General features: G+C 45.5%; 1 protein-coding gene across 1 annotated transcript; it reads left to right on the plus strand.

Moving 5' to 3' along the window:
- Positions 1-1,448: 1,448 nt before the first annotated feature.
- On the plus strand, positions 1,449-19,124 carry NMBR (neuromedin B receptor). Its single transcript, XM_079970972.1, has 3 exons — positions 1,449-2,325; positions 13,281-13,629; positions 16,591-19,124. The coding sequence occupies exons 1-3, from the start codon at positions 1,877-1,879 to the stop codon at positions 16,987-16,989; spliced, it is 1,197 nt and encodes a 398-aa protein (XP_079827098.1). The 5' UTR covers positions 1,449-1,876; the 3' UTR covers positions 16,990-19,124.
- Positions 19,125-20,582: the final 1,458 nt, after the last annotated feature.

Below are 20,582 nucleotides of genomic sequence, written 5' to 3' on the forward strand. Positions count from 1 at the left end.
CTCCCAGGTAAGACACACCATTTCAGCGGCCCAGTTCTTTATGTTGGAAACAATGTCTTATCTTCATCACCCGTAACACACAAAAACACACAGAGTGACAGTTATTGATCGTTTGAATGTGTGGAAATCAAATCCGTGTGTATTTCATTATGACAAATCTGTTCCTGTCTGCAGAGAACGAGGGGGGGGGGGGGAAGAAGACGCTTTAACACATGCGGCGCAATCCTAAAGCCATTCATTCATCTGGGAGCAAGGCCCCATTGAACTTAATGGGATATACTTCGGGACAGGAATGTATAGGATTGCGCAGATGTATGTTTACGAAACGTGATGACCTCCCCCTTGTGCTGCTTGTGGTCGCACAACATTAGTCCTGCAGCTGGCAAGACCAAAAACTTTGCTCACACACACCGCGCAAAGACTGGAAAGAATGCTGTCCAGGAACGCTAAGGAAAACCGCAAGATCTCGGTTTATAGTGTCATGCAGATGGCTCGCAGCTTGAACCTAGCCATGGCCATGTTTTCTCCAAATTGGGGGGGCTTTACTTCCAAAAGCATATTCAGGAGTGCAGCCGAGATGGCCCCCGGGGTCCCTTCCAATTCTATGGTTCTATGATGTCCCTGTACAGTGGTACCTCAGGTTAAGTACCTAATTCGTTCCGGAGGTCCGTACTTAACCTGAAACTGTTCTTAACCTGAAGCACCAATTTAGCTAATGGGACCTCCTGCTGCTGCCGCGCCGCTGGAGCACGATTTCTGTTCTCATCCTGAAGCCAAGTTCTTAACCTGAAGCACTATTTCTGGGTTAGCGGAGTATGTAACCTGACGCGTATGTAACCTGAGGTACCACTGTAGTTTAAAGCTAAGACGGGGAGAGGCTCCGGAGTAATTTTCAGCACCAAGAGACGGACAGCTCCATTTCCTTGGCCTCCCCCGGACATTTGAACCTTCAGGCTGAAAAGCGCCTCCTTCCGCCCGGCGCTCTCTGTCACCCCGGCACTCTTGTGTCTGCCCGTTTGGGGTCTCAAGGAACATTCCTACAGAGCTTTGCAGCCCAGTCCTATGCAGGCTGACTCAGAAGTCAATTCCAAGACAGTATGCATAGGATCGGAGCCTGGAAGCGCCATGCTGTCCACGTCTGCTGAGTTCACTAGGGCTTAGACGTGCCGTTACGCCCGAACCCATAAACTCGACCAGGCAAGTCCAGCAGCTTGGAAAACCTTTTGGAGCCGCAGCCTCTTGTGGTCACTTCCCCCGCCCCTGTCGCGGGGAAAGCCTCTGTCTTTAACTTGGGTGCTACTCAAAGGAGGAGAGCCGCCCCCTCCATTCAGCGCCAAGAGACCAAGTTGGTGGCTTTTCTCTAACTGTTCGCTCCTCCTTGCGGAGGCGGACCCTCGCGCGTATAAAGGGCTGGTGTTGCGCGGAAAGTAGGGAAAATAGAACCCGGCTTCTGCCCGGCAGGAGCTGTCCAACCTCAGCTGCTCGACGCTCTGGAGAGAGGAGCAGAGCCGTCCAGGCTTTCCTAGAAAGAGGAGCCGCCAGCATCGCCCAGCAGAATCGCGCGACTCTTTTCGCCTGCTTCACCTCGCAAAAGACCCAACAGACTGGATACCGATTTCTTGACTTAGATCCTATCTAAACAGCACTTACTTGAACAGAAAGCCTTTGGGACTCCCGAGGGACTTCCTTCTGCAGAAGCATCCCAGAAAAGCTTGCCCCTACGGTCGTCTGGGTTGTCCAAAACCTGGGCACTGCTTTGGAAGAAGAGACAGGTTTGCCTTTGAGCACATCGTCCTGTGCCTGTCCGTCTGGGGGTGCGGGAAGGCGCAGAAGTCTGAGCACCGGAGAGAGCCCCGATCCTTCGACGGGCGAGGCTATGTCGTTCAGCTGGACGGGGCTGGGCAGCAGCGCGTCCGCCTGGGGCAACCTGACGGCGGAGGGCAACGGCAGCGGCGAGGCGGACCCGGCTCCTGGCCAGGCGTCAGAGTGGCTGCCCTCGTCGCAGCAAGCCCGGGCGCTCTTCATCATCCGCTGCGTGGTGCCCTCGCTGTACCTGCTGATCATGGCGGTGGGCTTGCTGGGCAACGCCACCCTGCTGAAGATCTTCGTGGGCAGGAGCGCCGTGCGCAGCGTGCCCAACATCTTCATCTCCAGCTTGGCCGCCGGCGACCTGCTGCTGCTGCTCACCTGCGTGCCCGTCGACGCCTCGCGCTTCTTCCTCGAGGACTGGCTCTTCGGCGAGGTGGGCTGCAAACTGCTGCCGGCCATCCAGCTCACCTCGGTGGGCGTCTCCGTCTTCACGCTCACTGCCCTCAGCGCCGACAGGTAAGACGAGGCGAGGGGCAGGCGGGAGAGGAGACCCCGGGGAGAGAGAGAGAGAGAGAGAGAGAGAGAGAGAGAGAGAGAGAGAGACAGACAGACAGACAGACAGACAGACAGACAGACAGACGAACAGTCTTAGAGTCATAGAACTGGAGAGTTGGAAGGGACCACGAAAGACATCGAGTCCAACTCCCTGCAATGCTGGAATTTATTTTGGCAGAACCGTACAGAGAGACACAGAGAGGAAGAAAGTCACTGCCAGCCACAAAAGACTGAAGGGGGGGGGGGAAGGAAGAGAGAGATTCTTTCACATTTAACCCACACCTAGGCTACTCCTGCAGAGGGTTGGACTAGAAGATCCTTTGGGTCCCTTCCAACTCCACAATTCTATGAATCTCCGTTTGTCCTGGTCGGCGTATCCTGTCTTTCATAGTTCCACCAGAGCCAGTCCAATGGGTGAATAATTTTCCTGTCTCTGGTAAAGGAAAACGCTTTCTTAGGCGAATTTCTGGCCCTTGTTAAAGGCACGGATGCTCTGCTGAGATGGCCATCGGAGCAGGACTTCAAACTTAGTATGTTGGTTCAGATGTAAGGTTACCCACCAAGAAGGGCTGGATTAGAGTTCTGCCTCCCTAAAGGCTCAGCGCACTGGATCATGTCTTGACTGCAAGGGGAAGGGGGTGTGTAGGAGGTGAACCTGGCCCTGTGCAGCAGGTGTGCTCTCCAGAATTCCCATCCATCACTGGTCCCACTGCCTGAGGCTGATGGGCATTCAAAACCCACAGCATCAGAAAGGCACCTGCTGGCTGTCCATGGTCTGCAGTGTCCTTCTCTGGACCACTAATCAACCACAGATGATGGAAATGAACCACTGCTCCTGTGTGGCTGTGCTTATGTTGTAGCAATCCCATTCTTAATTTTTTCTTTGGAGGTGAAGCATCTCTTAACAAACACACACACACACACACACACACACACTTTTCCATATCACACATAAATAATGTGTGGAAATTGCTGAGACAAAGGATGGGACTTGCTCATTCACCTGGCATTAAAGATGGCTTATTTTATTTCATTCTTTGTTTATATACTACATTTTCCTCCAAGAATCTCAAGGTGGTGTACATGGTTCTTCCTTCTCCCTTTTATCCTTACAACAACCCTGTGAGGTAGTCAAAACAAAATAAAAAAATTCCTTCCAGTAGCACCTTAAAGACCAACTAAGTTAGTTCTTGGTATGAGCTTTCGTGTGCATGCACACTTCTTCAGATACACACTTCTTCAGCTTAAGTGTGCATGCACACGAAAGCTCATACCAAGAACTAACTTAGTTGGTCTTTAAGGTGCTACTGGAAGGATTTTTTTTTATTTTGTTTTGACTATGGCAGACCAACACGGCTACCTATCTGTACCTGTGAGGTAGGTTAGGCTTAGAGATAGTGACTAGCTTGCGGTCACCCAGTGAGCTTCATGGCTGAGTGGGGATTCGAATCCCGATCTTCCAGGTCATAGTCCAACACCCTAACCATTGCACCACACTGACTCTTGACAACTGCATGAAGAAACATGGCCATCAGTCACAATATATAAATGGAGCTTCCCTAGTTAGAGGAAGTGCACTTTTGAACTCCAGGTGTTACAGGGGAGAAACAGGAGCCAGTGGTTGCCTTTGTGCCCTGCTTGTGAGCATCTGAGAGGCATCTGACTGGACGCAGGTGTAAACAGACTGCAGGACACAAAGAATTAGGAAGGCTCTTACCCTTCTTTCAAATCTGGAGTGCTGTGTTCAATTATGGGTGCCACCTTTTAAGAAGGACATTGACAAATTGGAGTGTGTCCAAAGGACTGTGAGAGGTTCCAGAACAAAGTCCTTTCAGGAACACTTTAAAGAGCTGGGAATGTTTATGCTAAAGGGGAGCTGTCTTCAAATATTTTGAAGGCTGTCGTGCATGAGATGGAACAGATTTATCCCCTGTCATTCAAAAGGGCAGAACTGAAATCCATCATTAGAAACCACAGGAAATAAGATATAGGCACAGCACTGAGGAGAAATGTCCTAATGGTACAAGCTGTTTGGCAGGGGAACAGGCTGCCTTGGGAGGTGGTGGGCTTACCTGCACTGGAGGCATTTAAGCAAAGGCTGGATGACCACCTGTCAGGGATGCTGCAGATGCATCTTGCTCTGTCAATCTATCACTGAATATTGGGCTAGCTGACCCCCAGGATTCCTCCCAATGCTATGATTCTATGAAATATTTGGCTCTTCAATGTACTGGGAACGGAATCTTCCACTCTTGATCTGAACTAAACACAGTGTGAGCCGAAATTAATGACCAGAAGTGAGTTCTGTGCGATACTCAAAGGACTGGGATATAAACCATCCATCCCCATTTATATAAAAAGTGAACCAGGTTGTTAATAATCATTAGTGTTCAGGACTTTATGCAACTGCCTAAATGCAAAGAAGAATCTCACTCCCTATGAGGCTGACAGAATTAAGAATATACATAGACTCAAGGGAGAGTGGCGAAGATCAGCAATGACCAAGCAAGCATTTTAATACATGTACATCAAGTAGGGTTCATCAACAATGCTGGCACCAACTTGCTTTCTTATTGAAGCTGAACAAACTGTAGCTTAGGTAGCAAAGGAGGTTGCAGCCTATATTTGAAGACACTGTGGGGCCACTTCCTTTGAAAGAAAAAAGTATTTTCCAAAGTAGCAAACCATAGAACTGAACTTTGAAAGGCAAAATAAAATAACATCATGCACAATATATACCACACACACCACATTGTGAGTTAGTGATTCTCCTTCGAAAAAGAACGAGAGGTCATTTATAAATTGCCATTATCACAGAAACCAAGTGTTACTATACCAAAAGGACTCCTGCCTTGTAGGAGGCCAAATGCCCTGCACACCCATGTTTACAAAAGTTATGAATGGAAACCAAGAAGAGTCAAATCTTCTTGTTCCCCTGGATGCTCTATTTTTGACAGCCACATGCTCTCTTCTGGGTAAGTGAAGTATCACCATATTCATAGTATATGGCAACATGGAAAAAGGAACCAGCCCTTTTATTTTGGGGGAGCTGTCTCCCGCCCTTGGTTTTCTGTCAACCTTAAACTGATCCTAAGGGTAAGCTGAGCTGGCAGTTTTCAAGAGGATGGAGATGCAGCCTTCAATTCCTTTATCATAGTCATTTTATAAAGACATTTAACAGCAACAGGTCCAGGACAGAAATGTGCAGCACTCTACTTGTCAGTTTTTTTCCAGGATGATGAGGAACTATACACAACTATACACAAGCACTCTTTGGGTTTGGTCAGTCAGCCAGCTACAAATCCACCTAACCATTGCCTCATCCAGTCCACATTTTACCAGCTTCTCTGCAATAATATCATGGGGGACTTTGTCAAAAGCCTAACTGAAATCAAGATACTCTATGTCCACAGCATTCCCCTGATCCATTCTTTTTTAGAAAAAGAAATGAGATTCATCTGACATGACTTGTTTTTGAGAAACCTATGCTAAGTCATAGTAATCACAGCATCCTTTTCTAAGTGCTCACAGACCTCAAGGACCTTTCCTGGTATTAACATCAAGCTGATGATACCTAAAACCTCTGGATCAGAGTTCCCCAACCGGAAGCCATATGGCTCCCTGCCCCCCCCCCCGATATTTCAAGAGGGGCACAGGTGAAAAATGCATAAATGGGGGCCACAGCATGAGGCTAGGGGGGGTCACAGAGGGAAGTGAGAAGTGGAGAGGGGAAATCATACATGTATATTTAAATCCTGATTGGCTGGCTATCTGCTTGGCCAATCACAAGCGAGTAAGGGAGCGCCCCACCAGGGCCTAGAGCCAGCGGTGTAGTGTGGGTTGTCAGCACCCGGGGCAAGGCAAGTAATTTGCGCCCCTACCCCCTAACCTGCCGCCACTGCCAACTTCTTCTTGCTGCTGCCTGGGCTGGTCGGATGTGGTTCTCTCCCGTGCTCAGCACTGCGGTGGGCGGCCGCTGCACTGTCCCTCCCCCAGATAGTCCCTCCCTCGCTCTCTCTCCGCTCCGCACCGCACCGCACGTCTGGCACCCTCCCCCTCCACAGTGGGCAGCGACCCGGCAGCTCGGATTGGATTCGCACAGCCAGCACTGCAGTGAGAGAGAGTGAGTGAGCCAGGTAGGGGCAGAGAGCTGCGAGTGCGAGCGCCCCCCCCAAATGTTGCGCCCGGTGCGGCTGGCCCCCCCTGCACCCCCCACGCTACGCCACTGCCTAGAGCTCCTTTTTGCCACATGGGTTTTCTTGGGACAGTCCTGGTTTGTTTCCGGCAGGAGAAGGCAATCGCTGAGGCTCCCATTTTGACCAATAGAGCCTGTGATCCAGAACCCCCAGGTCAAGTAAGTGCGGTGGTGGGGTGGCAATCGGTAGGGCTGGGTGAGCTGGAGCTGCTTGTTGCTGCCACCAGTGCTGGGCCCGGTGGGCCTGACTCTGCAAAGCACAGGGTGCAATCCCCCCAGCATCTAGTGGATCAGGGCCTTTGGATGTTGCCGAGGGGTGCAGGGTCTATTGGCAGCATCAGCCCAGCTCTGCAGGGTGCAGGGTGATATCCACCCCAGCGCCTAGCCAAGCGGGGTTGTCTGGTGCTGCTGACTTGCATCTTGTAAATAATTACTGTAAGTGTCTACTCAGAAGAATGTTGCACTGAGTTCAGTGGGTGTCTTACTCCCAGGTAAGGATGTGGCGGGCTATAGTATTTTATCTAGGCAGCCAGGACTCCTCTAGATGACAATATCTTTTTGCACCAGGGCAGTGAGGACTACTTGCTTTTTAAAATTCTCCCATATATACAGAACTCTCTGTGCACCTTTTAGACTGTATCTGTAGATTTCCCCCTCTGTGTCAAATAACTGGGGTGAAATAAGCGTTGTTTACTTTTTATGATACATGGAAGATGGATTTCACTAAGGAAGTTCTGGACTCTCCTTCCTTTGAGGTTTCTAAGCAGAGGTTGGATGGCCATCCGTCATGGATGCTTTAACAGAGTTTCCTACATAGCAGGGGGTTGCACTAGAAAGAAGAACCTTGAGGTCCCTTCCAGCTCCATGATTCTATGTTTTCCTGATTCAACAATATTTCATTATGTTCCTATCATTTTGTGTAATTGCATTTTGTATATATTATAAAAAGTATGAACAAAACAAAACATTTAAATACCTACCTTTCTACCAGTGGGGGGCATGGACAGAGCCAGGATTTTTGTTAGGGTGGCAGGCTTTTGTTGGGGGCAGAATTCAGATTTGTATTGACCTGTATTGATTTTTACTTATTTTGGGGGCATCTGCCCTCCTGCCCCCCTTGGTTATGCCCATGGGGGGGCCATGGGAAGGAAACAAGGTCGGAAGGGGGGAAAGATTGGGAAACACTGCTCTGGATGGCCTTTTAAAAGTTTTGTGTATTATCCTTATCACAATTCTTCTTACTAAGATTTCTTACCTGTTCTTCACTCTAAGGATCCAATGTAGGTCAGAACAAAAAAATAATATGACGATATGGAACTGTGGTCCCCACTACTACTTTCTGGGCTTTTAGCTCCAGAAAGGACTGAAGCCTCCACAACACACTGCACCTCCTAGTTCTAGTATTGCCAGGCAGCCCAGAAGGCTCTCATGGTTGATGATACTGCAAGATGCCAAGCGGTCCAGCTTCTCTGTATACAGCATAATGCAGGAAGTGGTCCTCCCAGAGGTATTTTGTTGCTGTGCGATACCCAGCAAGGTTTAAGAACGTAAGATGAATCCTGCTGGATCAAGCCAATAGCACACCTAGTCCACCTTCTTCTCATACTGGCCAGCTTTATGGCTATTTAAGTACGCAAGCACAACCTGATTAAAGAGCACTCTCCCCTCTCCTTGCTCCCAGAAACTGCTTTTCATATTTAACTAGCCATCTGCCATGGATGCTTTAGCTGAGTTTCCGGCATTGCAGGGGGTTGGACTAGATGACCCTTGGGATTCCTTCCAACTCTACAATTCTTTGATTCTATGAACTGTCACGTGGGGAGTGGATTAAAGTCAGGGGTATTTTTTTATTTCCATGCTAGGCCCAGTTTCTCCTTAGTTCACAGTGCTCAATACAGTGTCTCATACTTTCCTTTCTTGGACACTGTTTTTTTTTGTGAAATGGAGAACCAATGTCAATCCAAACAAGGTTTTAACAGGTGGCAAGATTCTAGGATTTTGTCTAACTCCACAGAATCATTTTGTCAATAGGAGTATGAAATTGTCATTCAGCTGGACAGGCATTTTTGCTGAGTGGCATTCACATTATGTTCCAGACAAAATGAGATCCAAAATACATTTTGTTTTGTTTTGTTAACTTTCACTTATATGTAGACCTAATTATTCTTTACATATTCATTTCCCATTTCCTTATTAATTAATTGGTCCTGGACATTTTCTGTGTTGCAAGCCTTTTGGGAAAACATTCTTACACTTTTGTTTCCATGCTATTTAGAATTCATAGCCATGACTCATCAAAAATGTGCCTCCATCTGAATGCCAATTTCATTGAGAAATGGAAAGGCACGAAGTTCCACACAAAAAATGAATACTGATTGAACCTAACCACTTCTCTAGCCATTTCACATGAACCCTTTCAGATTATCTATGAACATATAAATCGTTTATTTGTGCTGGTAGTAGGGTTGCATTACTTCCCTGCAATTTCCCTGTTCTTCAAAAGTGTCCGGACAGAAAATGTATTTGTTTGTAAAAATGGGTATACTTAGAAATTAACCTCCAGAGTTTATAGAACTACTCTAAGTAAAGTATCCTGAAAACTGACCATCCGTTTTCCCTTCTGGAGATCATTAGTAAGAGATTTGTTTAATGGAGCCATACACTTACCTATCAAAACTCCCCCATATAACTAAAACAGCAACACTCACAAACAAGAGGGAGGTCTATTAGCAGGCTTGGGGGAATCCTGAGGTCTGCAGAAGTACAAAAACAAAAACAAAAACATGTTGGGGAAAAGTTGGAGGAAGCCCCCAAACAGTTCACTAAGGACTGAGCATGCTCAGTGGGTATGGAATGTTCACTGCCTGCTGTGGGTAGGACAGAAACATTGGGTGTGGGAGGGACTTGAATGGAACCTCTTGCATGGCCGGCTGGAATCTCAAATTCAATTCTGTTGAAGTTTCCATTTGCTAAGATACTCGACATACTAAACATATTATGTGGCATTATCTCTTCCTCTGTGAATGAGTATTGCACTTTCTGAGTGAGCAGAAAGAAGAAAAAGAAATGAAAAGGAGACAGCAAGCTTCTTTCAATAAAGATAGGTAATAGTTCATCTCCACTGAAGAACAGATATATTTTGCACATTTCATTTATTCTGGCACTCTATGTATCCAGGCTACGGCTCTGAAATCTCCCCACCAATTTGCATGGCAAGCCTGTTTACTATCGCAGCCCTAGCCGTCAGCATTCTGCAATATCACAGGGAGACTTTATCTCATTCCTCCTTTTAAATTCTTGTACCTGCCACAGACCCTTTCAACGCCCAGAGAGGAAACATGTCGCATGGTCCCATGGCATCAATAATATTACAAGGTTAGAAAACCAGCATTTCCTCCATGACTGGCCTCACCTTTCAGCTATTTGTGCTTGCAAGCAACTGATATGCGGAGCTGACCTTCTTTGCTAGTAATTATGTCTCTAGGAGATAGGCATTGATCTTGCTTATCTGAGCATGTCTGCTTCAAGATGCTTGATTCGTCTCTATGCAATTGGAAGAGCCTGTGCACACAGCCAACTATATCAAACTTTTTAATGGCATTCGGAGTAGCATCCACACTGGGAAACACTGATAGGCTGAAACATTTTCACTTCCTGGTCTGCAATGTACCGTGTCTGCTTCAGGGCACTGTAAGGAACTTGTTTAGCTTCTCAGCTTTGAAGTAGCCATGCCACTCATGAGAAGGAACAGTAACACATTGGGGCTGCTATGCAGGGGGTGCTTCCAGGGGCTGTGTGGGGTGGCTGATGAGCCTTTCGTCTTTTGCCACTCACCCTGCAGATTACATGGTCATCTCCAGAACACAACAGACCTTTTCTGTGACCTGTTTGCAGCAGTGCAAAGCAAACTGCCTGATTGGGCTTCCTACAGTAAGCACAGGCTTTTCTGTCGGGGCTTCATTTCCGTTTTCAATCTGTGTGGGGGATTCCTTTCTTTGGTGACAAGATTCTCTGCAGGACTGAAAGGCTCGTGTTTATGTCATTTATATTTTTAGCTGGTGCAGGAGCCCCTACAAGTTAAAGACACCCTCCCCTTTCCCACAGACTTGACCCAGCTTGCTACACCCCCCCCCAAATATTTGGGCGGGGGGAGAAAGCATACATTCCAGGGCTAAAGCTGAATAACTTCCTGTTTAATTTGGCCTTTAGATATAATGAATAGGGCTGTGCACAGACCCCTGATGCACCCTGTGGCCCCCATCTGTGGCCCCTGGATCAGACCATTTTGTCTTTCACTGGGAGCCACCCATCCCAGATCTGTCCCTGAAGCAATTTGGGGGCAAGGCTAATGGATTTTAAAGGGTTTTTATAAATGCTATTTTAGTATACAATTAAAATAGGATATGGAAAAGGTCTGGAGGGGTTACACCAGCATTCTGAGGGATCAGATACTCTGTAGAGAGGGTGGGAAGGAGAGGTCTGGCAGGAAAGGCACCCACCCCGCATTTCTGCACAAAGATGCAGCCATCCAGTAGGCTTCTCTTTCTTCTGGCTTCTCTGTATTCTTCTCACTTATGCCTGCTTCTCCTCCTTGCTTGATGCCCTGCCACATGACAGCCCTGGATGGCTATGGGCTTGTTGGTTTGTAGTGGGGGAGGGAGAGAAATAAGGAAGAATGGGACTGAACAAAGCCGGCAATCATGGACCCTTGAATTTCACTCCAAGCCCTGAAAGAGCATGCACATTTTATGGGGAGCGAAACACTGCCTCAACCAGCCTTGAACATGGCACAGTTCCCTCCAAATAAGCCCGGTTTGTCTCAGGTTTAGGGCCTTGGCTGAATTAGGGCTGAACACAGCCCTAATAACTGAAGACGTAAGAGCAATAACTGAAGACATAAGAGCATCTTCTGTGGCTACTTTCCCCCCACATGTACAGACTCCGCAGTGCTCAGACATTCACCACAGATCAAACAGTCTAGTCCCTTTGTGTAATAAAATGGCATCTGTGCCTGTGGCATACATATTGTCGCCCTGCCTTAGAACCAGCACGTTAGCCAGAAATTTAAGTCTCCCCTGCTATTCCTAAGTGGTGCTCCTGGATAAGCAGGAGCATTTTGTACATCCCTCAGTATTTAGGACGATTATTTGCATTTGATAGTTTCCTCTCTAGCCCGTAATATACTTCAAGGAAGGGTTTCAGCACCAAACAAGTTAACCACCATGGTCTTCTGTTCATGAACATTAAATAGTAATACTGCTAACATAAGCTTTGGTCTGTAAGCTGTACATGCATACAACTCTTGACGGAGTTCTCATTTGCCCTTGTATGGCACCAGAGCATCTCTCTTGTGAGCATGTGAGATTTTGGAGCCTGTGTTTTTTCCTCTCTCCCACAACGCTCTGCAAAGGGCTGTCTAGATTTACAAGGGGATTTAGACTAACTAAGGGGATTTCCTAATCTAATCAACATGCTTATCGGTTAGCACAATGGTTAATAAAAGGAACAAATCTCCAGCTCCAAATTCCTGGACATCACTAATCATATCTGTTACCGCTGGGAAAGTGTTTAAAAGTGTATTTGTTTTTGTTTAAAAGCAAATAAAAAATGTGAGGAAGAAAAAGAAAAGAAAGCTTGAAGGCACTTGCTGCTCGAGGGCTGAAGACAAATAGTTTTCATTACACTTGCCAGACTGGGGTAGAAATAATTGCAGAGGGCGGGGGAGCTTGTCTCTGTTATGTGAAGCTGAAATGCATGTCCTTAGGGACCAATTTACAGATCAACTGGGGTTAGTCCTCCATGTAATGAATTTTCATGAAGGGTTGCAATGGCATTATTTCAACATCCTGAAGTGAGTCAAATGCCAACTGTACTATTGGCGTTAGCTGTGCTAAAGGGAAACTAGTTCTAATGTTTGTATTTAATTTAAAAAGGATTAATTTATAAAATAAAATGGATAAGCAGGAGATCAGGGCTAGTTGAACGTTGTGTTCCATGATGTCGATGTCTTCTCCCCCACTCCCAAATGTGGGAAGGCTGTCAGAAGATACTCAGTGGTGAAGAGGTGGCACTCTGCACATGTTCATAGTTTCCAGGGGAAGGGTTGTAGCTCAGTGGTAGAGCCCCTGCTTTGCAGGCAGAAGGTCCCTCGTTCAGTCCTTGGCCTCTCCAGGTTCTACTGGGAGAGATCCCCACCTGAGAGCTGCTGCCAGTTAGTGCAGACAATGCTGAACTGGTGGACCAATGGTCTGAGCTTCCTTTGTCCTACTATATTATTACTTCACAAAGGCATAGACCTTGGTAATTTTGGTAGCATGGCACCCTGTCTGAGGCTGAAATTTGGAACCCCCAAATGAGTTTTCTTAATGATGGATCTTCTCAATTTTGTGCCCCTTTCACTTGGTGCCCTGTGCGGGGGAACCACCCGCATCTCCCTTATAGCCAGTCAATTAGACCCTTCTATACATTGCTAAATGTGGTGACTACATGTCTTTTCTGTAGCCAGTCACTTGTTCATTTGTTGCATTCTTCCCTGTGTCTTTCTCTGCTTCCAATTCTGCCCGCTTCCTGCAATACAGAAGCAGATGGGGAATGTCTCGTCAGGTCTCTTGAATGGACATACGAGGCTCCTATTTGTTAACTGCAGGACGCCATCTCCTTTCAATAAAAGCTGCATTCTTTGAAAAAGAATTGACTCTAATTTTCCCTCATACGCTTTTAGGTACAAAGCAATTGTCAATCCAATGGATATTCAGGCACCCAACGCAGTCCTGTGGACCTGTATCAAAGCTATTGCCATCTGGATAATATCCATTCTGCTAGCAATTCCTGAAGCAGTATTCTCTGAAGTAGCAAACATCAACGACGCGGATAACGTCAGTTTCACAGAATGCATACGGTATCCCTTGAAGGATGATTTGCACCCAAGGATCCATTCAGTGATGATACTTTTGGTATACCTCCTTATCCCGCTCACCATCATTAGTGTTTACTATTACCATATTGCAAGGACTTTAATTAAGAGTGCACACAATCTGCCTGGAGAAAACAGTGCACAATCTAAAAGACAGGTAAGTGGCCCATATGTAAGCTAGAACCTCTTATGTTCATGCAAGCCAGGCCACTTATTATTTCAAAGTACTAAGTGGTTACTAAGGCATTCCTACTTATATTTTTGCTCATATATTACCCCTGAGAGCCAACTCCCTCTCCACCACCAACTTGGCTTGAGAAATACTGTGCCACATTGACTGTCTGCTGAATGGCAATGAAAGAAGGATAAAAATATTTGCTCAAGGCAGAATTCTTGCTGGACTTTGTAATTTAGACTAGTCTGAACCTGTAGTGGATTTTCACGGGTTCCTGCAGCTTCCATTGCAGGATTTGCCTGGGTATAACATGATCCCCCTAGTGCCTAGGCCCTGCACAGCAATGAAATAATATTCTGTGTCAACATCAAGAGGCCTCTGCAAAGGTCTAGCGGGGCTCCTAGATGTCAGGGGCCCCCTGGATTCCAGTTGTATTCTGGTTTGGAGCCCATTACTGATTGTGTTTCAGATTTCTCTGCTGTACTTTTCCCTACTCCAGCTAATAAGAGACACAATAGTTGTTGCTTTTTACAAGTCTGAATTACATGTTTAATGAGAGGAGTAGATATTGGTTTAGTAATGGTGATTGGTTTCATGAAAATGAAAATGAAAACAGATGGAGTAGGCAATTTATACAGCCCTAAGGGAAGCACTGGAAATAGATCACAAACCAGTGGACTGTAGATAATTTGCACACAGCTGTTATAGGCTACTGCTTTGAGCACTCTTCATTAGAAGTAAAGTCCACCCAAATCAATGTGTCTTGTACCAAGAGGAACTGCTGTGGAATAATGTATTTGGACAAATACAATCTGCATGAAATTTTTATAAAATTCTCATATTTGTGAACAAAGTTAATATAAGACTATATTTATTAGTAGAATGTGCTGCACTATTTCACAATAAAAAAATTGCAGGACTTCACTTTTTTGGACCTATTTAGGCCAATGGAGAACTATCCTGTAAATGGCAAGAAACCCTCAGAAAAGGGTTATTTCTTTACCTTTGTCCCTCTACTGAGTTCTCATCAGTCTATAAACAATTGTTGGATGGTCCAGTGCTGCATACACAGCGATTCTTGTCTAATTATGCCTCCGTGTGTGTCCTCTAATGCAGACTTCTTCATTTTTGGGTTCCAAGATGTTGGACTCTCAACTTGCATCATCCATGACCATTCTTTGGGGTGATGGGAGTTGTGGTTCAACAATATCTGGGGACCCAAGGTTGAAAATGTCTGCTCTAACAGAAGTTTGGCAGAAGGTGTGCTTTGACCTTTTTGGGATGGGTGGAAGAACTGCATCAAAGGATGCCCCATGCTCCCTTTTAACAGGTAGTTGGTGAAATTAAAGATACAGTCCTTGAACGCCTTGGTACTCGTCTGTTTTGGCTCCCAAACGCCGCAAACCTGGAAGTAAGTGTTCCAGTTTGAGGATATTTTTTTGGAAGCCGAACGTCTGACATGGCTTCTGTGGCTTCCAATTGAGTGCCGGAAGCTCCTGCAGCCAATCAGAAGCCACACCTTGGTTTTCAAACTTTTTGGAAGTCAAAAGGACTTCCGGAATGGATTCCGTTCAAGAACCAAGGTATGACTGTACAGTAGGATGATACAAAGTAGAATATGCAGCTTAATGTATCTGTACCTGAAAACATCTTAGAATTTATTAATGCAAATGGGTTTCATTGGCTTCTGATGCTACTCACTTTACTAACTGTATCTTTTTTTTTAAAAAAAATAATTTTTATTAACCGGCCAATCAAATCAAATTAAATCATATCACATAAATTCCGAATTACAAAGCCAAATTTTAATTTTTGTTGGGGGGGCCCATATTTCAAGATCCGAAGGGGGATTCTGATCATCTTCTTGCTACTGCGTTAATGTCCAAATCAATCCAAATCAGTCCAAACAGAGTTCATAATTCTATCCAGTTTTATCTTGCTGTTTCCACATCACATCTTGTTCATATATTTTCTCTTTTTTCTTTATGATCTCTTCTGATAGTCTCCTTAAGCCGATAAACACCAATAATAATCCTGTGTGAATTTTCCATTCTTCCAATCCTCAAATCGAGATGGTTTCCATATATCATCACCTTCATAGATAACAGCGCTCTTTCCATCATTAATTACAGAACTGTCATTCTTAAGTCCCACTGAGGAGTTTCACCCATAATATAAAAACAGCTCTATTTCTCTATTTCTCCTCTCAGACTTAAGTCCTCCGACAGAACTTCCCAATATGGCGACGGCATTTTTAACTGCGTCATTCCAAACCTCTTATACATTCCACGCTCTTCTTAAAACATGCTTTGGTTTGAAAGTTTATCTCCACACAGCCTTAAATCCACAGCTTAAGTCCTTAAAATGACAGTTCTGACTCGTGAGGGAAGGGGATTCTTGTTTAATCACATAAGGAAAGAAAGGAAAGTTTCCCCCCCTTCCCCATCAGTCATTTGCCATACCGTATCTTGGCGTATCTTCTCATGTTTTATTCTTGTCTTGTTTTATAAGAGATCTCTTCTGTTAGCAGTCTTTACTCCCCCTCCTTCCTTGAGATATGTGCATTCCTTCATCCAAATTGTTTCTTTTGAAGTTCTTGCAGCTAGTGGCGTGGATCAGGGACGGCATCCAGGAGTGTCGGAATCCCACAGGAGGGCTTTGTGCCTAGTGCCCCCATCCCCACAAATTCGAGGGGGGTATAGGGCACAGCAGGCAAGGGCAGTCCCCCCCCCACCATCCTGGGGGGGGGGTAGGGAGGCTAATTACTCCCATCATAGCCTCCAAATTACCTCGTGTGGGTCGGAGAGATGTTATTGTCAGCCATCTTCCGATGCGCCCCCTAGTGGTCCCCCTTACTAACTGTATCTGAATGCATTGTGAAAGCTCATGTGGAGCATAACATTGTACTGTGACTGATTATTTCTTCTCATTTCATCTTTTTAGATGGAAACACGAAAGCGCCTGGCCAAAATTGTGCTGGTCTTCGTTGGGCTTTTTGCAGTATGCTGGTTGCCTACCCATGTCCTATACATGTACCGGTCCTTTAACTACATGAAGATCGACCCATCACTTGGCCATATGGTTGTTACGCTGGTAGCCCGAGTGCTCAGCTTCTGCAATTCTTGCGTAAACCCATTTGCCCTCTACTTCCTTAGCGAGAGCTTCAGGCGGCATTTCAACAGTCAGCTTTGCTGTCGCATGATGCCTCGTCCACAGAGATCTGCCAGCTACCTGCACAGTTCCTCGGCCATTCGAATGACTTCAATGGAGAATGCCAGGAACACTGTTACCATGACAACACTACTGAATGGACACAGCCCAAAACAAGATATAGCATTGTGATTTAACCAGTGCAATGAATGAGCTTGGAATGAGCTGGGTTTAAGCTATATATTTTTGTTGCCAATCAAAATTCCTTAAAACAGAAAATTGATGAGCGGTCCCTGATACAGGGATGATTGTTTTAAAATTTATCTTCATGTTGGTTTTGTAGGAATTAGGAATACTATTCCTCACTTAAAAAGGTATTTGGTTGGTTGGAATTGCTGAACATAAAATAAGAAAAATGCACACTATAAAAAGAAACACGCATGATAGGTTGTTTTTTAAGAAATGAAAAAGTACTGATTTACTTAAATGATAACTTGAAGGTGGGGACGCTTTGGAAACTGTGGCTGGGTTTAATATCTTCTCACAAAAGATTATTCTTTCAATCCAGAAAATAAGATATGTATACTCTGTTAATGTGCATGTATATCAATTTGTAGCTTCACATAGCTATGCTTCTCCAGTCACCATTGAACGTAATACACATATCTAATGAGGATGGGAAAATACATCCTGATTCAGGTCACAAGACATGTAGAACAAAGCAGGATTAGAGATGAATCAGTGCCTATATATGCAAACGGAACAGCTACATATTATGCATGGTTAGGTTAGGTAGCACTGATAAATTAGGAACATGCACTAGGATTATTGGCTCTTGATTCTGCCTATGGGGCACAGTGTTAACCGGCTGCCAACTGTCATCATAAAGGCTAATTCTTCTCACCCACTGCACATACTAAGATTTTAGGTGTATCCAACAGGCATTGCAGTGGACAACAGGTGAAGCAGTTTGATCATTTTGCCAGAAGGCTGGATTGCCTGACGACTACAATGAGTTGTGCAAGCTTTTTATAACACCTCAGCTTACAGAAAATCCACACCACTCATTATTTCACTTTGCTTCATTTCTCCGGCTTGCCAGCTCCTCGTCCTTCCAACCTCATCTGATACCATCACACGCTTTATTTGTTTTACTGCATTATGTTTTGCACCAGAGAGCAGTGAACATCTGTGGTCATTTAACAATGAACGAATGAATAAATGGATAGTTATAAATAATTCATTGAGAACAACGCTGTTAAGTGTACCTAACTCTGACAGACAGGCTCCTCTGTTGCGACGCAGGTCATTTCATACGTGTGTCATTTTTCAGAAAGTTTACGGCTCTTTTTAAGGCCTTAAAACTTTAAATGCCTCTTCCTCTGTGTTCCATTTTAATCAATGTCAAATCCCTCCTTGGTGTTCCTCCCCATCTCTTAGACGAATAGTCCCATATGCTGTTGGTCAGAAAGGATTGTGGCATGTAACCATTCTTAGCGCGCTGAAACTATCAGGCAACCTCAGAACACTAGAAAGTCTCTTCTTCTCAAAGACACTTGGTGGACTTAGCACACCGATTGAAATTAGAGCTCTTCTCACCACAGGATCCCATCTATAGCAATGTTTTGCAATATCTCCAGTGGACAAAATTGCACAATGTCCCGGCCAAAAGCAGCTTTTGTGCTAAGGCAATTTATCTCACCTCTCAGCCCTAAATCCATCCATCTCACTTTTTAGGGCTTGCCAAGTCCTCTGAATCTGCCCCACTACCTTTGTCTCTTCACTATCTTTGTCAAATTCCTCTGCATTTATGCCACCTCTTCTGGTAGCCTCTATCTCACTAGCAACTCCATTGAACTCGACTCCTTTTCCTCTAACCTCCACTCAGCACAAGGGGCTGGAGTCAGTAGGGGGATGCAGTGTTGAGGTGGGACTGCTGGAGGGGTATGGCATCAATGGAGGGATGGGGCCAGTGGAGGAGCATGGCATCAGTGTGGGCCTAGCAACACCCCAGTTCATTTTCTCCTCACAAAGCCCCTTTATGTGTATAAAACACACAGAGGATTTCAGTTGTAAACAGCAGCATTTTTGAGGTCATAGAATCATAGAATCATAGAGTTGGAAGAGACCACAAGGGCCATCGAGTCCAACCCCCTGCCAAGCAGGAAACACCATCAGAGCACTCCTGACATATGGTTGTCAAGCATCTGCTTAAAGACCTCCAAAGAAGGAGACTCCACCACACTCCTTGGCAGCAAATTCCACTGTCAAACAGCTCTTACTGTCAGGAAGTTCTTCCTAATGTTTAGGTGGAATCTTCTTTCTTGTAGTTTGTAACCATTGCGCCGTGTCCGCTTCTCTGGAGCAGCAGAAAACAACCTTTCTCCCTCCTCTATGTGACATCCTTTTATATATTTGAACATGGCTATCATATCACCCCTTAACCTCCTCTTCTCCAGGCTAAACATGCCCAGCTCCCTTAGCCGTTCCTCATAAGGCATCGTTTCCAGGCCTTTGACCATTTTGGTTGCCCTCCTCTGGACACGTTCCAGTTTGTCAGTGTCCTTCTTGAACTGTGGTGCCCAGAACTGGACACAGTACTCCAGGTGAGGTCTGACCAGAGCAGAATACAGTGGCACTATTACTTCCCTTGATCTAGATGCTATACTCCTATTGATGCAGCCCAGAATTGCATTGGCTTTTTTAACTGCCGCGTCACACTGTTGGCTCATGTCAAGTTTGTGGTCAACCAAGACTCCTAGATCCTTTTCACATGTACTGCTCTCAAGCCAGGTGTCACCCATCTTGTATTTGTGCCTCTCATTTTTTTTGCCCAAGTGCAATACTTTACATTTCTCCCTGTTAAAATTCATCTTGTTTGTTTTGGGCCAGTTCTCTAATCTGTCAAGGTCGTTTTGAAGTGTGATCCTGTCCTCTGGGGTGTTAGCCACCCCTCCCAGTTTGGTGTCATCTGCAAATTTGATCAGGATGCCCTTGAGTCCATCATCCAAGTCGTTGATAAAGATGTTGAATAAGACTGGGCCCAAGACAGAACCCTGTGGCACCCCACTAGTCACTCTTCTCCAGGATGAAGAGGAACCATTGATGAGCACCCTTTGGGTTCAGTCAGTCAGCCAGTTACAAATCCACTGAGTGGTAGCATAGTCAAGTCTGCATTTTATCAGCTTCTTTACAAGAATATCATGGGGCACCTTCTCAAATGCCTTGCTGAAATCAAGGTAGGCTACATCCACTGCGCTCCCTTCATCTACCAGGCTTGTAATTCTGTCAAAAAACGAGATCAGGTTAGTCTGACATGACTTATTTTTCAGAAATCCATGCTGACTATTGGTGATCACAGTATTCCTTTCTAGGTGCTCACAGACTGTTTGCTTAATTATCTGCTCCAGAATCTTCCCTGGTATTGATGTCAGACTAACTGGGCGGTAATTATTTGGGTCCTCTCTTTCCCCCTTTTTGAAAATAGGGACAACATTTGCCCTCCTCCAGTCTGCCGGGACTTCGCCTGTTCTCCATGAATTCTCAAAGATGACTGCCAGTGGTTCTGAGATCACATCTGCCAGTTCTTTTAATACTCTTGGATGCAGTTCATCTGGCCCTGGAGACTTGAATACATCTAAACTAGCCAAGTATACTTGTACTATCTCCTTAGTTATTCTGGGCTGTGTTTCCTCTATGTCATTTCAGAGTTGGGATGTTGCCAAACATTTCTGGCCAGAGTGTTCCTTGGTGAAAGCAGCATCTTTAATAGGAAAGAATGGCCA

Source organism: Podarcis cretensis (assembly GCF_951804945.1).
Source record: "Podarcis cretensis genome assembly, chromosome: 3".
In the NCBI taxonomy this organism is placed as follows: domain Eukaryota; kingdom Metazoa; phylum Chordata; class Lepidosauria; order Squamata; family Lacertidae; genus Podarcis; species Podarcis cretensis.

Coding starts and splice junctions, on each gene's coding strand:
- NMBR (XM_079970972.1), top strand. CDS start 1,877: ATGTCGTTCAGCTGGACGGGGCTGGGCAGCAGCGCGTCCGCCTGGGGC. Junction 2,326..13,280: donor ACTGCCCTCAGCGCCGACAG/GTAAGACGAGGC, acceptor ATACGCTTTTAG/GTACAAAGCAATTGTCAATC. Junction 13,630..16,590: donor GTGCACAATCTAAAAGACAG/GTAAGTGGCCCA, acceptor TCATCTTTTTAG/ATGGAAACACGAAAGCGCCT.